The sequence below is a fragment of the Neocloeon triangulifer genome, unplaced genomic scaffold (genome assembly GCF_031216515.1).
Source record: "Neocloeon triangulifer isolate White Clay Creek 2 clone unplaced genomic scaffold, ASM3121651v1 ptg000015l, whole genome shotgun sequence".
Taxonomy (NCBI): Eukaryota; Metazoa; Arthropoda; class Insecta; order Ephemeroptera; family Baetidae; genus Neocloeon; species Neocloeon triangulifer.
The window spans coordinates 5,245,377-5,266,482 of record NW_026775557.1 but is presented as its reverse complement, the minus strand read 5'-3'; the positions used below and the strand labels follow the sequence as shown (position 1 = coordinate 5,266,482).

At 36.7% G+C, this 21,106-nt stretch overlaps 2 protein-coding genes across 2 annotated transcripts; both read right to left on the bottom strand.

The window, feature by feature from the left end:
* Positions 1–70: 70 nt before the first annotated feature.
* Positions 71–13,407, bottom strand: LOC132202220 (cuticlin-4). The gene is made up of 8 exons (XM_059628997.1): positions 13,240–13,407; positions 12,020–12,102; positions 4,604–4,765; positions 3,465–3,888; positions 2,652–2,956; positions 2,217–2,376; positions 2,002–2,156; positions 71–1,436 (listed from the first exon to the last, which is right to left on the bottom strand). Exons 2-8 carry the CDS (start codon positions 12,080–12,082, stop codon positions 1,206–1,208), a joined length of 1,500 nt encoding a protein of 499 aa, XP_059484980.1. The 5' UTR covers positions 12,083–12,102; positions 13,240–13,407; the 3' UTR covers positions 71–1,205.
* Positions 13,408–16,837: 3,430 nt separating this feature from the next.
* On the bottom strand, positions 16,838–19,627 carry LOC132202501 (uncharacterized). The gene is made up of 3 exons (XM_059629454.1): positions 19,612–19,627; positions 19,451–19,563; positions 16,838–18,146 (listed from the first exon to the last, which is right to left on the bottom strand). Exons 1-3 carry the CDS (start codon positions 19,624–19,626, stop codon positions 17,789–17,791), a joined length of 486 nt encoding a protein of 161 aa, XP_059485437.1. The 5' UTR covers position 19,627; the 3' UTR covers positions 16,838–17,788.
* Between the last annotated feature and the right edge of the window lie 1,479 nt (positions 19,628–21,106).

Here is a 21,106-nt window from a genome sequence, read left to right as displayed (position 1 = left end):
AATTTTTTTTTTCATCCAACTTACGCAGGTGCCTCTTGAGGGGTTCGAAAATTAAAAACTCGTTTTGTGATTATATAAGATTGTTTTTATTGAGCAAACTGAGTATTGATTCCGCAGAACACAACAATTGATGACACGCACCCTGCTGCTCCTAGTTTTCTTTTTACTCTTTTCCTAAAAAATGTTGAGCAAGTTGTTTATGGTGCCTTCGGGGATATTAAAAATTATGTATTGTCAATAAATTAAGTCATGATATAATTTATAATAAATAAATCATTTGTTAGAGTAATGCTTCTTTTGCCAAGGCCAGCGAAGACCTTTTACACAAAAAAAATTGTTTAAAACGTAGATTATTAATTAGTACACCAGAGCACTTGACACGTGCTGACAGTGAGTTCCCATTTTTGTTTTTCGCCGGCAAGATGACACTCGCACACGCATACAAACGGTGAAGAAAAAATACAGAGAAAATTCCGCCGATTGTTTGGAAGACGTAATAACAGAGCGGCAGCGACGGCCGCCGTTTTTGGCATTGATCGATATTAAATAAATAAAATAAATACACAGAGAGGTACACAACACAAGACAGAAAGAAACGTTCGCCCTATTTCAATATATATTCTATTTATGATAACAAAGAACCCTGTGTGATCGCGGAAAGAGAGGTGGGATTGAGCGAAAAGTCTGCGCACATTTATTTTCACAATAATTTTTCTTTAGAAAGCGAACAAAAATCTTCACTTTTTTTTATATCTTTTGATTTGCAGTCGATTTCTTGCAGCCGAAAGTCCAGCTTTTGAGCATTTTTTTCGTTTCACATTAATACTGATGGCATAGATTCGGATATAATTAAAACAAAAAGGCGCTACCCATGAACTTTTCACACACTTACAGAGTAAAACAATAAATAAAAATAACTAATTATTCTTCTGCCGCTTTTCTTCTTCGCCATAATTATGTACACAATTGAATCCCTCCCGGAAGGAAGACTGCATATTTGGGGAAATAATGCACTTGTGTGTGTGTGGATAATGTGTGGTGGGGTATTTACAAATGGGAGTCATTGAGATTAACCAACCGCAACCGCAGAGCTAGTCCTGAGCGGACAAATGACTGGAGGAATGGCGCCTCAACTGCATGAGACTAGGAGAGTGTCCAGCTACTACTTTTTTGATTCAAAGTCTCTTGTTCGTTTTCATGAAAATTTACTGCTGGTCTTGGTGCTGCTGGAGGCCGGCGAGCGACAGGAAACTGCGCAGGCTGAGCCAGGCGGACACGCGCTGCGTCTCGCGCTGCTTCTGGTACCGGTGGAAAAGGGTGCCGGCGAACAGCGACGCCGCCACCGCCAGCGCGCCCAGCACCACGAACAAGGCGCCGAAACTTTGCACCGGCAGGCAGATCCCGTAGACCACGTCCTCGTCAGACTGCCGTTGGCCCTGCAATAAGAAACAATCAAAATACATTTTAATCAGGACTTTTAAAAAGGATTTCAATCATATTTTGTGATAAAAGTTAAATACTTTATTAAAGATTTTGCAATTGCTTATTTTTTATTTTTATTTATTTGAAAAAATGAAGTGAAAGACTTTGAATTTATTTTGTCGCGCACCACATTGAAAATTGTTTTGTAAAATTTTTTAAGTTAAGTTGAAGTTGTACTCAAATGAGTTTCAAATAAAAGAATATATATTTATTTGGATAGTGAACAAATGTTCTATTTTCCTAAATGTTATTTAATTATTTTATTTTTCTACTGAACACTGAAAAAAAATATGCTCTAATGAAATAGAAAAACTTTAAAACAAAATTTAAATTCTGTTAATAGTTAAAACATTTGCGCGTCATAATTTAAGAGAATTTGAATTCCACCAAATTTTCCAAAAAAATTGTAAAATAATTATGAAACTACTTAAATATTTTGTTCTTCATAAGTGTAATTTTTATAAATTTATTGCATTTATTTATTTTCTTTAAAATTAAAAAATGAATTGTATAGCTAACCTGGTAAACCTCAACGTTTTCCGGTCTGTTGTCCACAGCAAAGGCCAAGTCTGTCTCGCTGATGACCTCGTACAGACCAGACACTCCGACGTCCTCGGCGGACGACTTGGCCACGAAACGACGCACTCGCCTCACTGGCTGCGCAGTCTCCGTTTCTGCAAAAGAAGATTGAATAACTAATAATAAAAATTGCATTTAAACAGTGTTTTTTGTACCATTTGAATCGTGGTAGAGCTGCCGGGGTCCCTGAGGGAAGCGGTATTGGCCGCGGTGCTTGGGTTTGGGCGGCGGCTGCACAGAATTCTGCGGCATGTCCTGGAAGGCCTCTTCAGCGGCAGAGTTGTGCAGGTCCTCACGACGCTCGATCGGAGGGCCCTTGAAATTAAATTATTTTCTTTTAAATTCTGTAAGTTGCAACAAATGATAATAAAAAAATGTATATAAATTATTAAAATCACTAAAATTTTTTAAAGCCAGAGATTTTGATTAAATTTTCAAATAATAATTATGTGAAATATTGAAGAAAAAGCTTTTTTTCAAATGTAAATTTAATCGCATCAATAATAGAAAAATAAAAACACAGTAAAAAAAATTTGATTTATTTTACACAAATAGTAAATTGAAATAGTATTAATAGATTTTGTACTTACATGGTAGGCAAGTGGAAGTCCGTTTTGCTGAGCAGCAAGGGCCGGTTCGAAACAGTGCTCCTGGCAGCCCTTGCGACAAATCTCGACCTTGCAGTCGATGTGGACGGAGAGGGCGTCTGGGAACTTGAACGCGTGGAAAAAGGCGTAGGTGATGACGGAGGCGCGTTCGTCGGCCGTGCGCGCCTTCAGGAAGCGACTCACCATCTTCGGACGCAACACGCAACCCCGCTCGTCTGAAAGTTGGATCACGTGGCCCCCGCTGCCGTCGCTCGCCGAGCAAGATTTCACCCTCATGTCAAATTCACCTGTTAATTTTATGAAAGGCACTTTAAATTTTTAGCTTATTATTTTGTTATTTGGTAAAGAAAAAAAGATTTTTAATTGTATATGCAAAAAAACATATAAATGATTTATTTAAAATTCAAATCCTTTTTTACTCATTCTTAACTTGTATTTTCCTAGAAGTTAAATAAAAATAAATTAATATTAATTTAGTATATAAAAAAAAATATGTAAATAATTTATAAACGGAAATAAGAATCTCATTTGCAAAAAATCAATCATGCAAAAGCAGTTTTCAGCAGTAATTTAGTAATTGTGCTTTAACAATCTCAAACTTGTTTTCTTTTTAAAAAAATTTTTAACTTACTCTAGCTAATAATTAAAAAATTGTAATTTTTACATGTTAAATAATGATTATTTTTAGTTATTTTAAAAATTTGATTTAAATTCTCTATAAAAAGCTTTTAATTTTATCCCTTTTTGGCCTAAATAAACGTTCATTAACCAAACATAATTAAATAATTGTCGTACCTCTGTGGTCGTTGATGGCAATGACAAGGGTGAGGGTGGATCCGAGAGGGACGATGCCGCTGACGGGTGGAGCCCAGGGTCCCTTTCCGTGCTGAATCTCCATCCAGCAGTCGACGTTGTCGCCGCGGAAGTCGAGCTGGATGACGTCGAGGTCAGCGATGACCATGGGCGGCTTGGACGCCGTCTTTTCGTAGTCGTTGAACCACTCGCAGCGCAGCCGCTTGGCCTCGTCCCACACCTCGAGCAGGTCGCGGTCGTACTGGATCACCACCGTGTTCTCGTAGAACTGGCCGTGCAGATCCGGCTTGGTGCCGCACCGTCGGTACGCGATCCGGAACGTGAAGTGCGTCCGCGACTGATCCGCGCTGCCCGAACCGCCGCCCCGCGGCGCCACGTAAACGCACCGAGGGTCTCCGTACTGACCCTGACGCAAGCAAACACATTCAAGTTTATATTAATCAATTATGCAAATTTGTCAATAGTATTGAATTTGTGTAAATATGTGAAATGTTCTCAATTCATTGTATGAGTTTTAATTTGTTTTCATTTTTAATTTCAATTTAAATTATAAATTTTTGAATCTTACTCTGATGATGGAGATTTTTACAAGAAAATAAGAAAGAATAAAATGAAAGTGAAATTATACCATTTAGCACAGAATGAAATTGATTAAAAAAAAAAATTAGAAGTTAACAGAAAAAAATTGAGAGGTTTTTACTTGCTTTTTGTTGAAATTGTGCAGTGAAAAACTTAAATTTGCAGCACGTACCAAAATTTTGAATATAATTATGTAATTAAAATTCTCTAATGATAAAAATTTAACTTTTTATGTCTCAAAAACAAAATAAACCTTATAATTAATATCTTGGTTATAATTATTCAAAAATTGTGTACATATTTCATTCTTTAAAGTTTTTCCCGCACAGTTTTCGTAATAACTTTGGAAACAATAAAAAAAAGTGCTTGTTCTAATAAGAACAAAATCTACCGGAACAAAAACACAAAAAATGAATCAGATAAACTCATCCTCTATCAGAACCTCGGCTCATTTTTTTTTTTTTAAATATCTATAAAAACAATAATATTGAACAACTTTTTTTAAATTTAATTTTAATTTAAATAATTTAAAATTTGTGTACCTTTGAGAAGACGAGGCCATCAAAAGGTCCTGTAAATTTTAGATGGACATCCATGTGCTCCTTGCCGCACATGACTTCCAGACTCTGGATGGCCACCATGCCAGTCGGCCGCTCCAGAGGCCACAGGTCGCCATTGCCCGCGTTCGTCGGCAGCTGCGACACCTGCGACACACAAACACCGACAGATTAATTGAAAAGAATTCAAATCGCCGTGAGAAGCGGATGAAAATAAAGAAACAAACAAAGACAGAAAAGAACGGTGCATTTTTTTTTCGCAATTTGCGTTTTCCACGAATTTGTGTCTCTATTTTGATTAAATTGGTATGAGAAGAGGAGACAAAGCAAGGGTGCATCATTAAATAATCTTAGTCGGCGTGATTACGCATGTGACACACTTCGACGTGTGCGTGCATTCCAGTGAGCGCGGCAGGTAGCATAGGTGCCTCTACAGCTCCCTGTCCGTTGAGGAATGCGGCAGAGAATGTGGGTTAACGTTAACGTTGTGTCTTGCGACGGAAGAAGAATAAAAAAAACTCTTTTTCTTCTCAAGCGCCGGGAATATAAACATAAAAAAAATAAAGAAGAAGAAAAATGATGATCGCGCTCCTCTCTCGAGTGTTTTCGGTTGAAAAATGTACTTTGAAAACGGTGTCTCGCGACAGGTGCAGCTTCCTTAATCGAAGGCCATTCATTCTTTGACTCATTGTTTCACGTTTTAAAATAAAAAACGAGGAAAAGACTTTTAAAAATTTACACCAGCACAAGAAATGCACACGCTAATTTGGTTAATATCAGGATTTGAAAAGTTGGTCAGAAAATTAGCACGAAGATATATAACAAATTTACGACAGTTGTTTGCAGATGAGTGAGCAAATAGAACCGCCCTGGTAACAACTTTTCGCTGCCGGTCCTAATTCGCCAAATCGATTGCCTGCTCCCGTCCGTCTCAAATTTATTCACGAAATTAACTAGCAGTGAAACTGGAAACTGGATCGCGAGTGAGCCGCGCGCGCGGAATTTGCTACCAATTTCAAAAACTGGTTGCTCTCGCAAACTTTTCTAGCGGTTTTACGACCCAAAATTTCTCCTATCCTCATAAATTTAATTTTTCTCAACTAAACAAGATCTCATGCTTAATGATTCCGGGTCAAAGCAGCGCAATTTATAAATTGAAGGAAATTCGATTTAATTGTGAATTTTGATTATTTAACTAAGAACTGTGCAAATTTTGCTTAAATATGTATAATTTTTTTTCCCTCTCTTTACGTTTTATAGATTATTATTATTTTTTTAATTTTTGATTAATTTATTGATGATGTATCTCAAAATGGGCAGAGATTGCCTTGCAGTGCATTAACAAACTTCATTTCAAACATTTTTTTAAACAAAAATAAAGTTAATTGTAATATCATTGTTTAACAATCGCATAAAAATAAAATAATTTCGGCTAATTTAAATTAATTCCAGTGAGATTTGATGATAAAATACCAAAGATGAATCAGATACATAATTTTTACGACTGGAGGTAATTTTAGCTCTGGGCTGGTGCAACTGATACTTTTCGTCTCTAATCCGCGCCAAATCAGCAATAAGTCCATCAAAGCGATTGGGATCGCGGCACGATCCGGGCGGCGCTGCACACAAGTGAAAAATAACACACACACTTGAAATCGAGGAGAGCAATTACGAGCGAGCCGGTCCGAGTGCGCGGAGAGAAAGATTCTGTTTCCGAGAATCGAGTTCCGTGATTGAGCGGCGGCGGCGGCTGCGATACAATAAATCAGCAGCACTAATTTGTGCTGCCGCGTGTTTACAGTTAAAAATATGTATGTGCATGCACGTGTGGTACGGAATGTGCGTCTCTTGCATCGCACGCGAAGGAACTTCTTCTTCTTTACGTAATAAATTCACGGGAGGAACTCGAAGAAGGCAGGAAGAAATTAAACCGCACTGACCGCGGCTCTCTAGCGCTCGAGCCGAGCGAGTTGTTTTAACAAGAAAACGGTCTGGATGCTGCTCCGCCGAATCAACAGGTGGAACCGTTAGCTCTGGCGTATTATATCACGGCGACATTACATTATACGTTTCTCTCTGCAGCGTCAAGATTAGCACGTGCCTAGCAAAAGAAAAGGGCAAAAAATAGGAAGGCGACGCTCGGTTGACCCGTCGGTCACGCCCAATTGGCTGCGAAAAAACAATGCGTGACATAAACAAAGCAAAAAACCGACAGCTCAGTGAGTAATAAATTAGAAGACCAACGAGGTATGAAAATTTTATCCGAGGCGCGATTAATTTTTATAATAATTTCTCTCTACATTTTTTGGATGCAAATTCAAAGAAGACTTCATAAGAAAAATTGTAACTTAAATTTGTGAAAATCAGCAAGTTTTAATAGGAATTTATTTTGATAAAAAAGTGTCCGATTTGAATTGATAAAAACTCATCAAGCCAAAATTAATTTGGCGATATCAAAATTTATAGCACTGATCTTGTATGAGAAACGGTTCAGTAAACATGTTTCTTAGTTTACATGAGCTCTAAATAATTTCTCTATTTTCCATTTTTACACCTTCTCGCAAGTAATAACCGTGGGAACAATTGAAAATAAATATCTGACTTTCGTTTTTCTCATTCTCGTCGTTTTCTGGAATCAACAAGAGGCGTTTTGCTGTGTGAAAGAGATGCGGTTGCGAGCAGAGAGCAACCGACAAAAAGTCTCTCATCTTCTACACCAGATCTAATAACGAAAGTAAGACAAAGAAACCCGTCATTATATGTGGCTCGGTACTAAAAAAAAGAAGTGTATCAGCAGTACCAATTGAGACATTTTCCCAAAGCCGTGGGAATGTAGGCTACGAACAATATGCTCATCCCGTCAAGTTTCGTTTTCGCTTCCCAAGCGCCTCCGAAATTAATCGATTCGAATTTGAATGGGAACGAGACTGACAGACTGACTGAGTCGTTCGCCGCGCGTCTCATTAATCCAGTTTCGGAATGCAGTTGCGGCCTACCTGGCACCTCTTTCTCAATCGACCTGACCACTTGAACCCAAACTCGATTAGGCCGCGTTGTGAACAAACAACGTCACGACTCAATTTAATAGCCCCGTTTGCTCCAAACTAACTCAGGGAAAGAGAGATCAGTAATTTTGAACGACTTTTTAATGGTATTTGGAGAACATTTATGGACCAAAATTCCTGAAATTAATCAAAAAATGTATTAATTTTATCTAGTCAAAATTTTATTAGTTGTAAATTAAATTATTATTTTTGTAAACTTAAGATAAGCTTTGGCCAGAATAGAGAATCGTCAGGCAAATATTCAAAATAATTGTAAAGGAAAACTACAAAATTTAGAGATGAAAACATAAAATTACTTTAATAGCTTTTTGAGAAAAAAAAATATGAAAAAAATTCACATTATTTGTATTCATGACTGTATGTCGAATGTAGAATAAATTAATATTGTTATTATTATTTATTCTACTCAGCCGTAAAAAATTTTAAATTGGAAAAAGAGAATTAGAGATGTCTGTTAAAACGCAGGATATCAAAAGAGACTCGGCTGCCGCGGTAGGTATAAAAAATTGCAATATCAAAAACCCTTTAAAATTACTGTCACAAATGCAGCTTGTCAAATATTATAAATTTGAAAACCAAAATTAAATAACTTTGGAGAACAAACCTTTTTTTATTAGAACCTATAAAGTATTTTGATTTTTTATGATATTTTCCTTTTTATCAACTGTTCTTTTGATCTCGCGTTTATAGAATTTCATACTTTTCGAACGCCAAGTGTAAACATTTGGAGCCGAAATCAGCGCGTTTTTCGCTCTAGTTTGGCCGCGAGAGCAGAACAAACGAGGGGAACGAACGGCGGAATTCGTTCGTTGCACGACACAAGCGCAAATATTAGGTCATCTCTCTCTTCTCTTCTCTCGCGAGAGACGCGCCCTTGATTTTTATACGCACAAAGAAAGACGCGGCGCACGCACGCTATTTATGCAGCGAGAGTTCGACACGGGAGATGCGTGGAAAAAAACCGCAGCAGCACGTCAGTGAACGTGTTGGCAATGAGGAGCAATTATATAGATTTGCACACAGCAGGCCGTTGTACCCGCCGAAGTATGCGAAAACGAGCGCATTAACTAGAGCCTCTCGTGTGCATGACGTGTATATTGAATGTCGCACGCTGCGGTCAAGGCAAAGAAAAAACTTCGCGTGCCGTCGCCAGATTAACAAGCTTCTTGAAACTTTGTCATCTCTGTAATTAACAGCGCGTAGTTATTACAGGCCTGATGGTAATCAGTTGTTTTAAGAACCTGACTAAACACCATTCTTATTTATATGTAGAGGCTTTGGAAAGTGAGGTGCTTCAAAAACATCAATCTTCTGATCAAGTTGCTTCATGCTTAATTCTCTAACAGGTTTGCACCGTTTTCTGCGGGTTTGAGTAGAAAATTCAGTATTGCTGAGAGAGATTTGAAAGATCTGAAAAATTGTGTTGTGTCAGTATGATGAATTGTACAAGTTACAAACGTTTAAATTGCTTTAACTTTTTTCCTCTTTTAAGTAAATTAAAAATTGTAATCGAAAAAGAAAGTATTTTTAAATACTGACAAAAAAAATATTGCTTCCAATTCTTAGTACTTTTTTTTTAATTTGAATACTGTGATTTCCCAATTTTATATATCAATAATTTTGTTGTATTAGTTTGAAATTAATTTATAAATTTATGATTTCTTTGAAAATATTGCACGGAAAATATTACATCAAACTTTTCATGCTCAAATCAATTCAACTATGATAATATACTAAAATAATTCAAGGAAACTTTTAAACAAGGGTTTTTGGCAACAGCAAAATTTTACAATCAGAATTTTAAATTAATTTGGCCAAGTAATTCTAAAATTGAATAAAAGCGGAGATTTGTGTATATTTCTTTCAAAATAAGACATTAAATGTTTAAAAAAGTTGATAAAATTTATAAATATTCTAGTAAACTATAAATTATTGAGTAAAGCATATTTAATTGTAAATTTCAGAATAATAATAAAAGATGATCAATTTATTATTATTTGCATAAAGGAGCATTGACATTAAAATTTTTTTATATTTTTGTGTTAATTGGGGTGCTTCATTTATTTATTTTAATTAATTATCAGCTGGCTATTGCTTATTTACTGACTGATTACAGTTATAATTAATTTTAGTTTAAGTTGACATTATTCTCGATTGATCACAACATAAAGTATAATATAAATTTAATAGATAAATTCAAAAACTACACAATTTTAATTTAACAAGTATGATCTCACAATCGGTACAAGATTCAATTATAAAATAATTCATTTAAACAAACACATTTGCAACAAATTATCATTTGGCACAATCTTCCTTTCAGCGCGAGTACTAAAAAATGAAATATTGTTTTGCGCCGGCATTAAAAATGAGAACAGAAGCAAATGAGACATTTATTTCGGTCGGTGTTTATTGCTACAACGCCATAAAAGTTTCGAGGCCTCCCACTTGAACAACGGCACTAATTAGACAACAGCTCTCTTAATGAATTGAGCTTTTAACAGAGACAAACTCAACTCTTAATTTACACGTCCAAGTGCAGCAAACAGGAAAAAAATCCACAACGCTGCTTCCGGGAGTTCAAATCTCCACTTGTTATAATCACAATTGATGGAAAACAATTTAATTAGCAATTGAATGAAGAGATCTAATCCGGATTAATTGGTGATTTATTTTTTCGCGAGCTGCAATAATTAAGAGAGGCGGCGCGGCGAGCAATGAAATTAATTCGGATCGCGCAGATAAGGGGCCGCGGGAGATGATAAATGCCCTTTAAAAATTGCGCCGCTATACTTCCGGCTTAACACGTACACACTAGTGTGTGCAGTTGGCACGAAAGAGAGAGAAGATGCAATATCTTGGCCCGTTACACTTTTCCAGTCTGATTGTGTTGGCGCGAGCAGAGTCATTAGCAGACGCGCGAGTCCCAATTAGAAGCAGCCAATCAATTACCCACTCTTATGCAAGTATCGCTCTCGAAAATTCCGCTCCACATACGCGCTCGCGCCATTCATTATTTTCGTGCTACTCATATTTTCGTCGCTGACCGACCGAATATATATGAGAACCGGAGCACCCGCCATGGGAAATTGTGCAGAGGTGCGATCGACAATAATATTCTGCACCTCGTTTGTTTGTGCGAAAGAAGAATTCGCTGCGATAACGAACTGAGAATCAGGCACGATTGCCTTTTGCATTGTTCTCAAAATTTGGGAGTGGTGCCAGCAAAAGCAGCGAGAGAGCCAAAAGTTTCCTTCTGCCTAAAACTGTACAGCACGATTTTGAAATAGAGGCAACAGCAACTATATAAATTAATCACATATTTAATTGTTTTAAAATTAATCCGGTTTCTCAAGTTGTTTCCGGATCGAAATATTAATGTTTGTAGAAGAATTTTTTTAATAAAAGATGAATTTTAAGTTGGCTTTTCCTTGATAGATTCGAAGAAAATCTTCCTCTAGATGTTACAACTGCAAATATTCCTGCGTGAAATTAATTTAATTTATCCTTACAAATCTATCAATTCTCACAATCAGTTAAAAATTATTACACTGGAAATGGTAAGTTCTAGCGTGATAATTCGGCTGTGAGAAATGTTTTATAGAAAATAACTCTGTTTTTTTAAGGTAATTTTGAAACAAGAAATCAATTTATGCTCTAGTTTCCTCCCAAAATAATTAACAGTTCTTCAATAGTAGAAAAATTTAGGGTAGAATATTTTTGTCTGTGAATTAATTAATGAATCAGTTGAAAGAAAAGCTACTTGAAAAAGTTGAAATTGAAAGATCAAAAGATTAATTTTTTCTCTTCTCTATAAACATTGATGATCTACATATGTGATCATTATAAAAACAAATGATTGCAACTTTAAAACATTATTGCGTTTAAACTCAATGACGAATAAAAAACTTTAAATTCTTGTGATAAAACTACTTCCATCTCTACATAAGTTTACTTGAAGTGAATTGAGACTTTGAAAGCCTTGATTAAATGCATCTCAATCACGTTTTCCCAGGTCAAAAAATCAAATGGAAAATGTTAACTCGTCCTTGAAATTGCTGTAACGAGAGCACGCCGAGCGATCAAAATAATTTGAAATGATTGAGCGTGATTGCGGAGAAACTAAATTACCGATAATCAGCGCGGCCGGCGCTCGTAACCAGGCTCAAGGATGCGCGCCATCGATCTCCGTATTTAATAACATCGACTGACCGTCTCACGAATATTAGCATAAATTTGCGAGACGAACGGGGGCACCGCCCAAACGACAATTATCCAGAATGATTTCTCCCAATTAAGAACACTTATTAATGAATTTCCAGTTCAAAACACTCACCGATGATGATATGGTTGCTGAAAAGGCCAGCACGGCGAGCAAATAATTCCCTAAACTAATCATTTTGTATCAGCAACAGCGACCTGAAACAGAAAATAAAACAAATGTCAGTTCCTTTTTTTATATCACTTGGAAATATTTACTAGAAAAATCAATCTAGCCCTAATTATTTTTTTAAGGGATTTTGATTTTTTTTTGTCGAAGTGTTGAGAAGTGCGTGTGTGCGAGCGAGACTTTCTCGGAACCGAGCGAGATATCAAGATGATGCTGCGGCTACAGGAATCCCCTCCCAGCTAGAACCGATCCGACGGCGTTCCAAGACCATTTTTGACCTCAAAAACAGGCAATAAAGCGACACACACACAAACTCATATAAAAATTCTAAATAGCTTATGATTTTGGACGAATTAAATGAAACGTTTATCTTTTTCATTCGACCGTATAAATTTGCACGATTCATCATAAAACAGAATAAGGAATGCATAAATCTGAATGATTTTAATTTTTAATTCATTTTCAGCGATTTTTTCGCGAGGAATAAGGGAATTAAATAAGATGTAACTATTATTGTGGTAAGTGTGCATTCATCGAGTTATTTCCAGTTTTGAGGAAGTGGCTTGTTCAAGTGCAAGTTCGAGTTGTTTGGCCGGCGAATGAGGTCAGCGCAATAATTCACGCGCATTGACAAGAACAAGGATGTGCTCGGTACTTTATTGTGAACGCACCGGCTCTTCCGATAAACCGCATGATTTTGATCGATACAAGTTGACGTCAAATTAAAGTTCATTGACAGGATAAACAGAAGGGCGTGTTTATATCAAGTCAATCCATTCTGTTAAAAAAAAAATGGAATTTTTTTGTGCAAATTACACTTACAACAACAAACCGGTGCAGAATTTTAAGCCTAATTAATTAAGACAAAATTATAGTGCAATTCCTCAATAAAATTTCTTAAAAACAGTTTAAAATAAAAGTATAAAATTTTAAATAAATTTATGAAATTTGATTTTAAAAGAACAAAATATTTTTATTTTCAAACAATCGACTGCGATGATTCAACGTTAAAAGCAGGTAAATTTTTCCTCTTTGAATTAAGAGGCACATTCCTGCTCGGCGAATCTCGTCCACCTGCATGGACCTCTGCCTGCCCGGCGGCGGCAGGTGGGTCCGGAATTCGCAAATGATGAATGTATTTTTGCAATTTCCGAATAAAAACTCACTGTGAGAAGGCAGCATGGCTCGGAAGGAAACTGAATCACTTGGACGCCGCTCGTGTCAGGAAGAATCGTCTCTTAAATTTTAATCCAAACTGGAGAGCAGCGAGATGGGGCGCACGAGAGACTACAGAGGAATGGACCTGAGCAACATCTGGCAGGTGTCTGTCGGTCGGCCGGGCTGCGCGCGCGCTGCTGCGAGTCAAACTACCGCTACTCGGCGCGATCGCAGCCACGCCATAACGGACACACACACACACGCAGACACGGCCCTCTGAAGCCCCACTCCAACCTCGATTTTCAGCCGAGAATGGGATAAAAAATAAAAATGCAGACCCCTATCGACTCCTCGGATGCCTGCGAGGAAAGCAAAAGTGAGAGATGCTCACAAAAGCCGACCGCGGCCTCTAAAGGAAAAAAAGTGGTCAAAATTGGAGGGTTGGTTGCCCCCCGGGGGTTGGTTCTGACCTGAGTGTGAATGTGAAGGGGATGAATTTTTTATACATAATTGTCTATATTGCCCTGAGGCAACATGTTCTCGGAATCGAGGCCTTCCTAGGAAAGTGAATTGTAAAATAAATAGAAGCATTTTATAATATTGTTGTTAAATTCCAATACTTTCCTTACTTGGAAATCTTGGAACGTTTTATTAATAATTAAATTTTTTCATTCTAATTTTTAATGCATTGAGGCCGTCAATAAATAGTAAAATTTAAAATTGCCTTGTAAAACTAAGAATAAAATTAAATTCATTCAAAACTTTAGTATCATAGATCAATTAAAAAATGTTTCTAAGTCAAAGAAATACTAATAATTATAATTTAATTTTAATCAAAATTTCAAGATTCTTTTTAAATCTGATTGTTATGAAGTATGAAAAATTGAATCCGGGCGAACTTCGTTGTGAAGAAAAAATTAAAAAAAAAAAAAGGACAACTGACCCAAGAGGCGACCAGAGGCGACCTGCGGTCTGCTGGTACTTTTTTCTTTGCAACGAAGTTTTTGATTTAAACAATATCTATACTGTATTTTTTCAATAATTATTATAAAAGAATCTGCCTATTATTATTTATAATATATATAAAAATATATAATAGATCAGATAATAATTCAAATAATATTCCTCTTTGTGTAAAAATACTACAAATAAAAATATAATTAAATGGTTGCAACGAGGTTTGCCCGGTTTCAAATTTCTCAAAAAAATATAAAATTGTTTTATTTTTACGCAATTTTTTACTTTTTTAAGTTGCTGAATCAAATCTGGCAAACAGAATCGCAGATATAGCACGCAAAATGTTAACAATTGTTGATCCTCTTGAAAAAATGAGGTTCTTTAAATAAAATGCATATTTAGTCTTTATACAGAACTTCCTGAAAATTCGCAACAGGTGCGCGTGTTTTAATAATTGAGATTAATCGCTGGCCGCGGCAGTAATTAAGCTGCAAGTCACTTGCTCGCACGTTGTCACATTGGCGGAAACGAACAATTCTCCCACAATCCGTACAAATAGGCGACAATTAGCCAATTAGTCAGCACGTTGTACGACAAAAAGAAAACCACGCACCTGTTGCTCATTATTTCAAATGAGAACTCACGTTTGGACCGATCCCTGCTAAATTCAAGACCTTTCAAAGTAAATCTCAGTCGGCGCAATATGGCATTTGGGCATCTGCTGCGCTTTTCAAGCAAATTTTCCTGCTGACTCGCGCACTTAATTTCGGTTACAGTTACCCCGTTTTGGCAATTTCAATTCGCACGCTATATACTCTTGATGATCGCGGCGACGAGTCTCTTTTTAATTAATATGTCGGTCGGAATTAAGGTGCGTCGAGAATTCGTGCTAGGCAAACAACCTGACACATAATAGAGTCGCAAATTGCTAATCAAACAAGACGTGGAATTCTCTTTTGAACAAAAGGAAGATTGTAAACATATCATTGAAAAGTTTTAAAAAGGAAGCTGCTCGTTGGGAGAAATTGTATGAATGGAGAATTTAAACGCTTTGCCCGCCGTCAAGAAACTAAAATTTATTTACTTTTCTGCATAAAAAAAGAAAGGGTGAACAGGTTTGGCATTTAAAAAGCGATAAAGCTGCAACTTAACGAGCGCTCATTTTCGATTAAGTGTGGGCGAAATGAGAGATGACAAGAGGGAAAATCGGCGGCGATCGGTCGGTCGGTCGGTGTTTGGGGCTTTCGGTGTGCAGTGCTGCTGTCCTGCACGGCGAGCTAGGAGTGCTCGCTGCGGGCCATTAACGGAACAATCCACTGGCGCGCGTTCGCCTGCCTCGGAATGAGGAGCGATCAGCGAAGACGAAGCGGCCGCGCACAACAATCGAACAAATCGTCTATCGCGCGCCGCCCTCGCCGACCCCATTCGCCGTTCCCAGCCATTGTTTCTCTGCGCCTCCATTCAGACCATTCCACTCGCTAGCCTACTTGCCGCGCGCTACAATGTGAATCATTGTTGCGCAGACCCAAGTTCGATTCTCATCGGAAAGATGAACCATTCAAATCATTGATTGTACATTTTCCAAGATATCTGCAAAATTTATTCTGTTTAAGAGCAACTTGGGGTATCCAAACTGAGAAAAATTAATGAATCTGCTTCCCATAAGATCAATGTATTAATTGATGTCGACTTACCTATGGTTTTTGTTAATTCAGGTAGATTAGAATATGAATTGGTGAAATTCTTATTAATTTTGGCAGCGCCGATTTTGAGGAAAACAATTATTTTAGAAAATTTCCATAAGAAATCAATGTTAATTTATAAAAATTTAATCCTCCAGATTTATCCAATTCTTGTGTAATGATATCACCTTTGAAATTGTTTCTACAAACTATTAATCGCGTCGTTTTTAAGCAGAAGATTTGCATTTTCCACGTTTTCTTTTCCAAAATTTGAGCAAAATCAATCCTTACAGAAACGTACAATAAAGAAAAACAGATTTTTATCATAAAATATCATAAAATTAAGTGGAAGTGCCAGATTTGTTATTTTATTTCCTGATTTAAGTGCATTCCTTTGTGAGAGGCGGAGGTGAATTATGGGAACCCTGTAGGCACTTGTTTGCGGTTGAGTCTCGTGACAGAGACCATATTTTGACTGCAATGGTCAGCAATAAATCCTCTTGGCTGCGGGGCGACCAGGATGTTCCCACAACAGAGAAAAATTTCCTCTCTCTCTCTCTCGACTCGCACACACTTATTTCACTCCTTTCCGAAACAGTTAGTGGCCGATCAATTACCAGCCGAGCTTTTTTCCCATCTTTAAATCGCCGAGCATTGTGTTTGAGTTGGACAAGTGCAGCTGTCAACGGCCGCGTGACACCAGAGCGGTGCATTTCCTCCCTGGCTGCATCGCAGGTCGAGAGCAGACTAACTGCAGTTTGCCGGCCGCGCACTGCTTTTTGCAACTGCGATTCCGGGAAAACGACAGTCGGTTAGTTACGCAACAACCTCTTCCCTGCGATGCAACTCGTCAAAACTTAGTCTTCCTGTCCGCGCGCTCTTCATAGTCGTCAAACAAGCGAGAGAGAGAAAAAAAAAGAAGAGGAAAGGTCAAGACAATGAAAATGCTTTTTAACATTAAGTCGGACTTTATAGTACAACAAAGTAGTTACCATTAATTGAGTTCTTTATCAAAAATCAGTGCGAACTGAATAAATGCAAAACAAGTTGAGGAACCATTCAAGTCGCTTGAATGCATATAAACTGACTTTGAAAAATACAATTTCAAATAAGTAGAAAATTACATAGCAAAATAGAACCATACGATTATTGTTGCCACACGTTTAACTTTTTCTATAGTGACTTGTGCAAATTCTTAAAATATAACATGAGTTTTAAAAAAATGTAGAAACAACATTTTTAGTTTGAATGAAATCAGCAGATTTTGCAAAACGAAACTTGCTGCCGAAATCAACAGTGCATTTTTTTCTGGCTCTTTGGCTTAATTCCTATGCTTTATACTGACAACTTTCCAAAATATTTGGCAAAAATTAATGTTTTGTTTTTAATTCTACTTGAGTTCACGTCTTATTTCTCTTTCTCATTGTGCAGATAATATAACAACCATCAATTACTGAGAAGTCGCCTTAAATGCTTGAGAGTAATAACATCAAGACAATTACGAGCGTGTGCAAGATAATTTCTGAAACGCGCAGCTTTTTAACTTATTGAAAAAATCCAAATTTTGGTGTTCTAAATCTTACAGCGTGTGAGACATTCCAAATGGAATGAAGGAAAAACCCAATCAAATATCACAATCCGTGTCTGCTTAAACTTACATGAAACAAAAATTGTTTCTGAATTAAAAAAATCTCAGTCTTTGAAAACGTTCAGTCCTTTTCACTTTCGGAAAAACAAACTCATAATGTCGGAGAAATTAACTTGTGTTGTCAAACGTCAGCCTCATTTGTCGACAACAGTCAAAGCTCTGGTCGAAAAGCGGCGCGTTCGGAATACCTTCAGTTATCGTCAGTTACAGTAGCAGTGCCAGTTAATGAAATAACTAAGAGAGAGACTAGGGGTGCCTCGGAGGGGTCGGTCAGTCCAAGGTGAGCTCGCAGGAACTGTTGACCCGGCGCTCGATGAACTCCCAGTCGTCCCTGAGTTCAGGAGGAATGGTGTCGCGACCCTGAGGCGCCCGCGAGGTCGGACCTTCGCGCCTGCGCAGTACCTTGATGCCGTAGGTGCGCTGCGTGCACGAGTAGCCGTCGACGGGCTCGGGCGACACGCACGACGTGCGCACCACCGTCACCATCGACTGCCCGCCGACGCCGCACTGACGCACGGGCACCACCTGCGGCCAGTGGCCGTCGCCCAGGTCCACCAAGCCCTGCGACTCGACGCACACGCACGGGCTGTCGTACGAGCTCCGCTTCGGCCACTGCTTCCCGCGACGACTTAGAAAAAAAAAAACAGATCACAAATTACAATTTAAAACTCACTCGCTATTGGTTGGATACAAATTTGGGTATTTTATGTATTAATTTTGAGTAAATTGTGCAAATAAATGAAAACACTCAACAAAAATGAAATGATTTATTTTGCTTATATTTCTGAAAGTACTAATTATTTCATCTTACAATATTCACGGTTTACTTATCTTTCAAACATAATTATTTGCTTTAAAATAAATTATTAAAATTATTTCTTTAAATTACCAAAATCATTTTTCCTTTCATATTCAATTAATTGCTATTATTTTATAAAACAATTATGCTTTTTCAAACTAATACGCTAATTTTAAGGGATTAGAATGTCTCATTGTAAGATTCATTGATAGAGGACTTATAATTAAAATACCGACAGAAAGCTTGAACTGAAAATATAAAAATAAGTAAGTGTTTTAATGCACCTTTCATAAAAGGTTCTTTTCAGGTGCCTGCAATATATTTAAATAATTCAATCAATTAAAAATCACAGAAAATTTAAAATCTTGCACTTTAAATTTATTTTCTAAGATGTTCTCTTTCGACAACAAAAAATAATAAAATTTCTTATTCTAAAATATGGTTATAAACGGTTTATTTTATTAAGAATTATTTAATGATATTTAGGTATCTGTAGTAAAAATTATAAAAATACAATAGTTAAATAAAAAATTGCAAAAAACATTTATTGTAAGGGATATTATTTTAATAACAGGGCAAAAAAATCGAGGTTTTGAATGAAAATTGTAGATATCTTGGAGGAATAATTGCAAAATAATTGGCCTTGTACCAGGTTTTATTTAATTTCCTCAAAAGATTTTGCCAAAGTAATTCATTTAAAAGGAAAAATAGTCCAGAGTGAATTAAAACAGGTATCTTCTTTAAAATCAAGCATCCGCATTGATAATTTTTATCTATTTTGCTAATCCTCTATAAAAGAACGTTCTTATTATACTTTCAAAAGCAGTTTTCATTAATGAAATGGCAGAAAACTGTTGAGGAGATTAATTTTGTGGTAGAATTTCACGATCAGGGGTTAATTCATGGTGATTCAAATTTAAAATCGGCTTTTCCTCGAAGGGTTTTGAGAGTTGTTTATTGTTTTTTCTTAAACAATAAATATAACTCACAAAACCCATCGAGGGAAAAGCCTATTTTAAATTCTAATCACCATTGATATTAATTTATTTGACCAATATCACGCTCCACTTCAACACTTGAAATGCTTGAATAGTTCAATTATTACACTGTTTAAAAACATGAAAGAAACTCACGGCGTTTTGAAGCCGGTCTCCCACCAGTGGGCACGACTGAAGAGGTCCCTCCGACGACGCTCTGGTCGCGTGGCGGCCGTGATCAGCGACAGCGTCAGCCACAACGGCAGCAACTGCAAATCAGTGTTAAGATTTTCGAAGCTCATTTTGGCGAGACGCACCTTAATCAAAATCATCCCGGCCGGGCTGCGAGTGGCCGGTGGGTCGGCGTCGGCCGCTTTTATAGCTGCTTAGGCCGCGCACATCCCCCGCGCTGACGCTTCTTTCTTCTGCACGCCGCCGGCTCTTTGTCGTCGCCGCGCATTGTTTCTTTAATGTCTAGAAAAATCGCACCCACCTCGCGCTTATTTTTAGGTCCTTTATTATTTGCCCTTACCAACGAGGACTTGAGAGGGCAAAATAATGGCGCTCGGAAAAAACGGCGCTGCTGTATTTCATTTTGCGACTGCGAATTTCATTTCCTGTCGCCTCAACTCCAACGCAAACTTTGTTCTTCTGCGCACTGCAGTTTTTTACTTTGAGCAAACGATGAGTCAATAAAAATGCTCTCAACAATCGTTTATTGTTCCATTGTTGAAAAAATTTTAAAGTGGAAAAAATGTTCTTATATGAGTACAATTTTTGTATATTTTCTCTGCTATAATTTGTAATAAAAATTTTTGAATGATATCAAAGATTTTTAATTTTTATTGTTAATGAATTAACTTTAATTTTGTGTAGTTTGAAATTTGATATATTTTGCAACGAAGAAACAATAAATAACTGTTACAAACTATTATGATTTCAGAATGATGACCTTCCAGTTAATTAACATATTTCTCTTTTTATGAAATGAAAAACTTAGGGAAACTTTAAATGACCATGTATATTTAATCCAATTTAATTTTTTTTAATATTTTTACCAACATTAAAAATCTTTCAACTATTTATATTTTTTCTTGGTTTTATTTACCTTTCATAAGCATTATTTACTATACATTTGGAAAGAGCAAAGTAGTCATGAAGTGCTACAGTGAACGATCCTCTGAAATTCATAAATGGATGTTTAAAGAGGTACTGCAGTTCTAGTTAACTCCACGCCAAAACAAACTACTTGAAAAAGATCTTCAAAGATGAGTTCAAATACTTCAAATTCAAACAGAAATATAAAGATTTTTTTTTAATAATAACCCATTTTATCGGTACAAATTAGTGAAGCTGGTAAAACCCACTAATTAATTTTAAATCCCCAAAACCCAAAACAGTTTCGTTTTGTCTTTTGTCGAGGAGATTGCAATGAATCATAAATATCAACATTTTGTCAATTTTTGAGAATTTTAGTGGATTTTTTTTTAATTAAACTGATTCAAATATTTTGAATTGCAAAATTAAGTACTTTCATGTTATTTTTGATTATTTGTATAATAATGAGTTATCTCAACATTGAGCCCATGTAGAGAAATATATGATTGTATATATGATAATTTTGAAGATGTGCTTAAAAATTGTCTAATGTCAGCTTTATTTGATTTCTAGAAATATCTAAAAATCTTTCTTAAAAGTCTTTGAGAAATCTAGAAAATTTTTGACGTTAATTGATAAAGAAACGAGGGTAATAGTTGCAAAAGAGTGATTGCGCGGCGCACAATGGAATTGCGCCTTACTTGGGGCAAGACA

Excerpts from the sequence above, each read along its gene's own strand:
- LOC132202220 (XM_059628997.1), bottom strand. The coding sequence starts at position 12,082 with ATGATTAGTTTAGGGAATTATTTGCTCGCCGTGCTGGCCTTTTCAGCA. Across the intron at positions 4,766-12,019 it reads CAGCAACCATATCATCATCG|GTGTCGCAGCTGCCGACGAA; the intron begins GTGAGTGTTTTG and ends TGTGTGTCGCAG. Across the intron at positions 1,437-2,001 it reads AAAACGTTGAGGTTTACCAG|GGCCAACGGCAGTCTGACGA; the intron begins GTTAGCTATACA and ends TTCTTATTGCAG.
- LOC132202501 (XM_059629454.1), bottom strand. Across the intron at positions 18,147-19,450 it reads GAGACCGGCTTCAAAACGCC|TCGTCGCGGGAAGCAGTGGC; the intron begins GTGAGTTTCTTT and ends TTTTTTTCTAAG.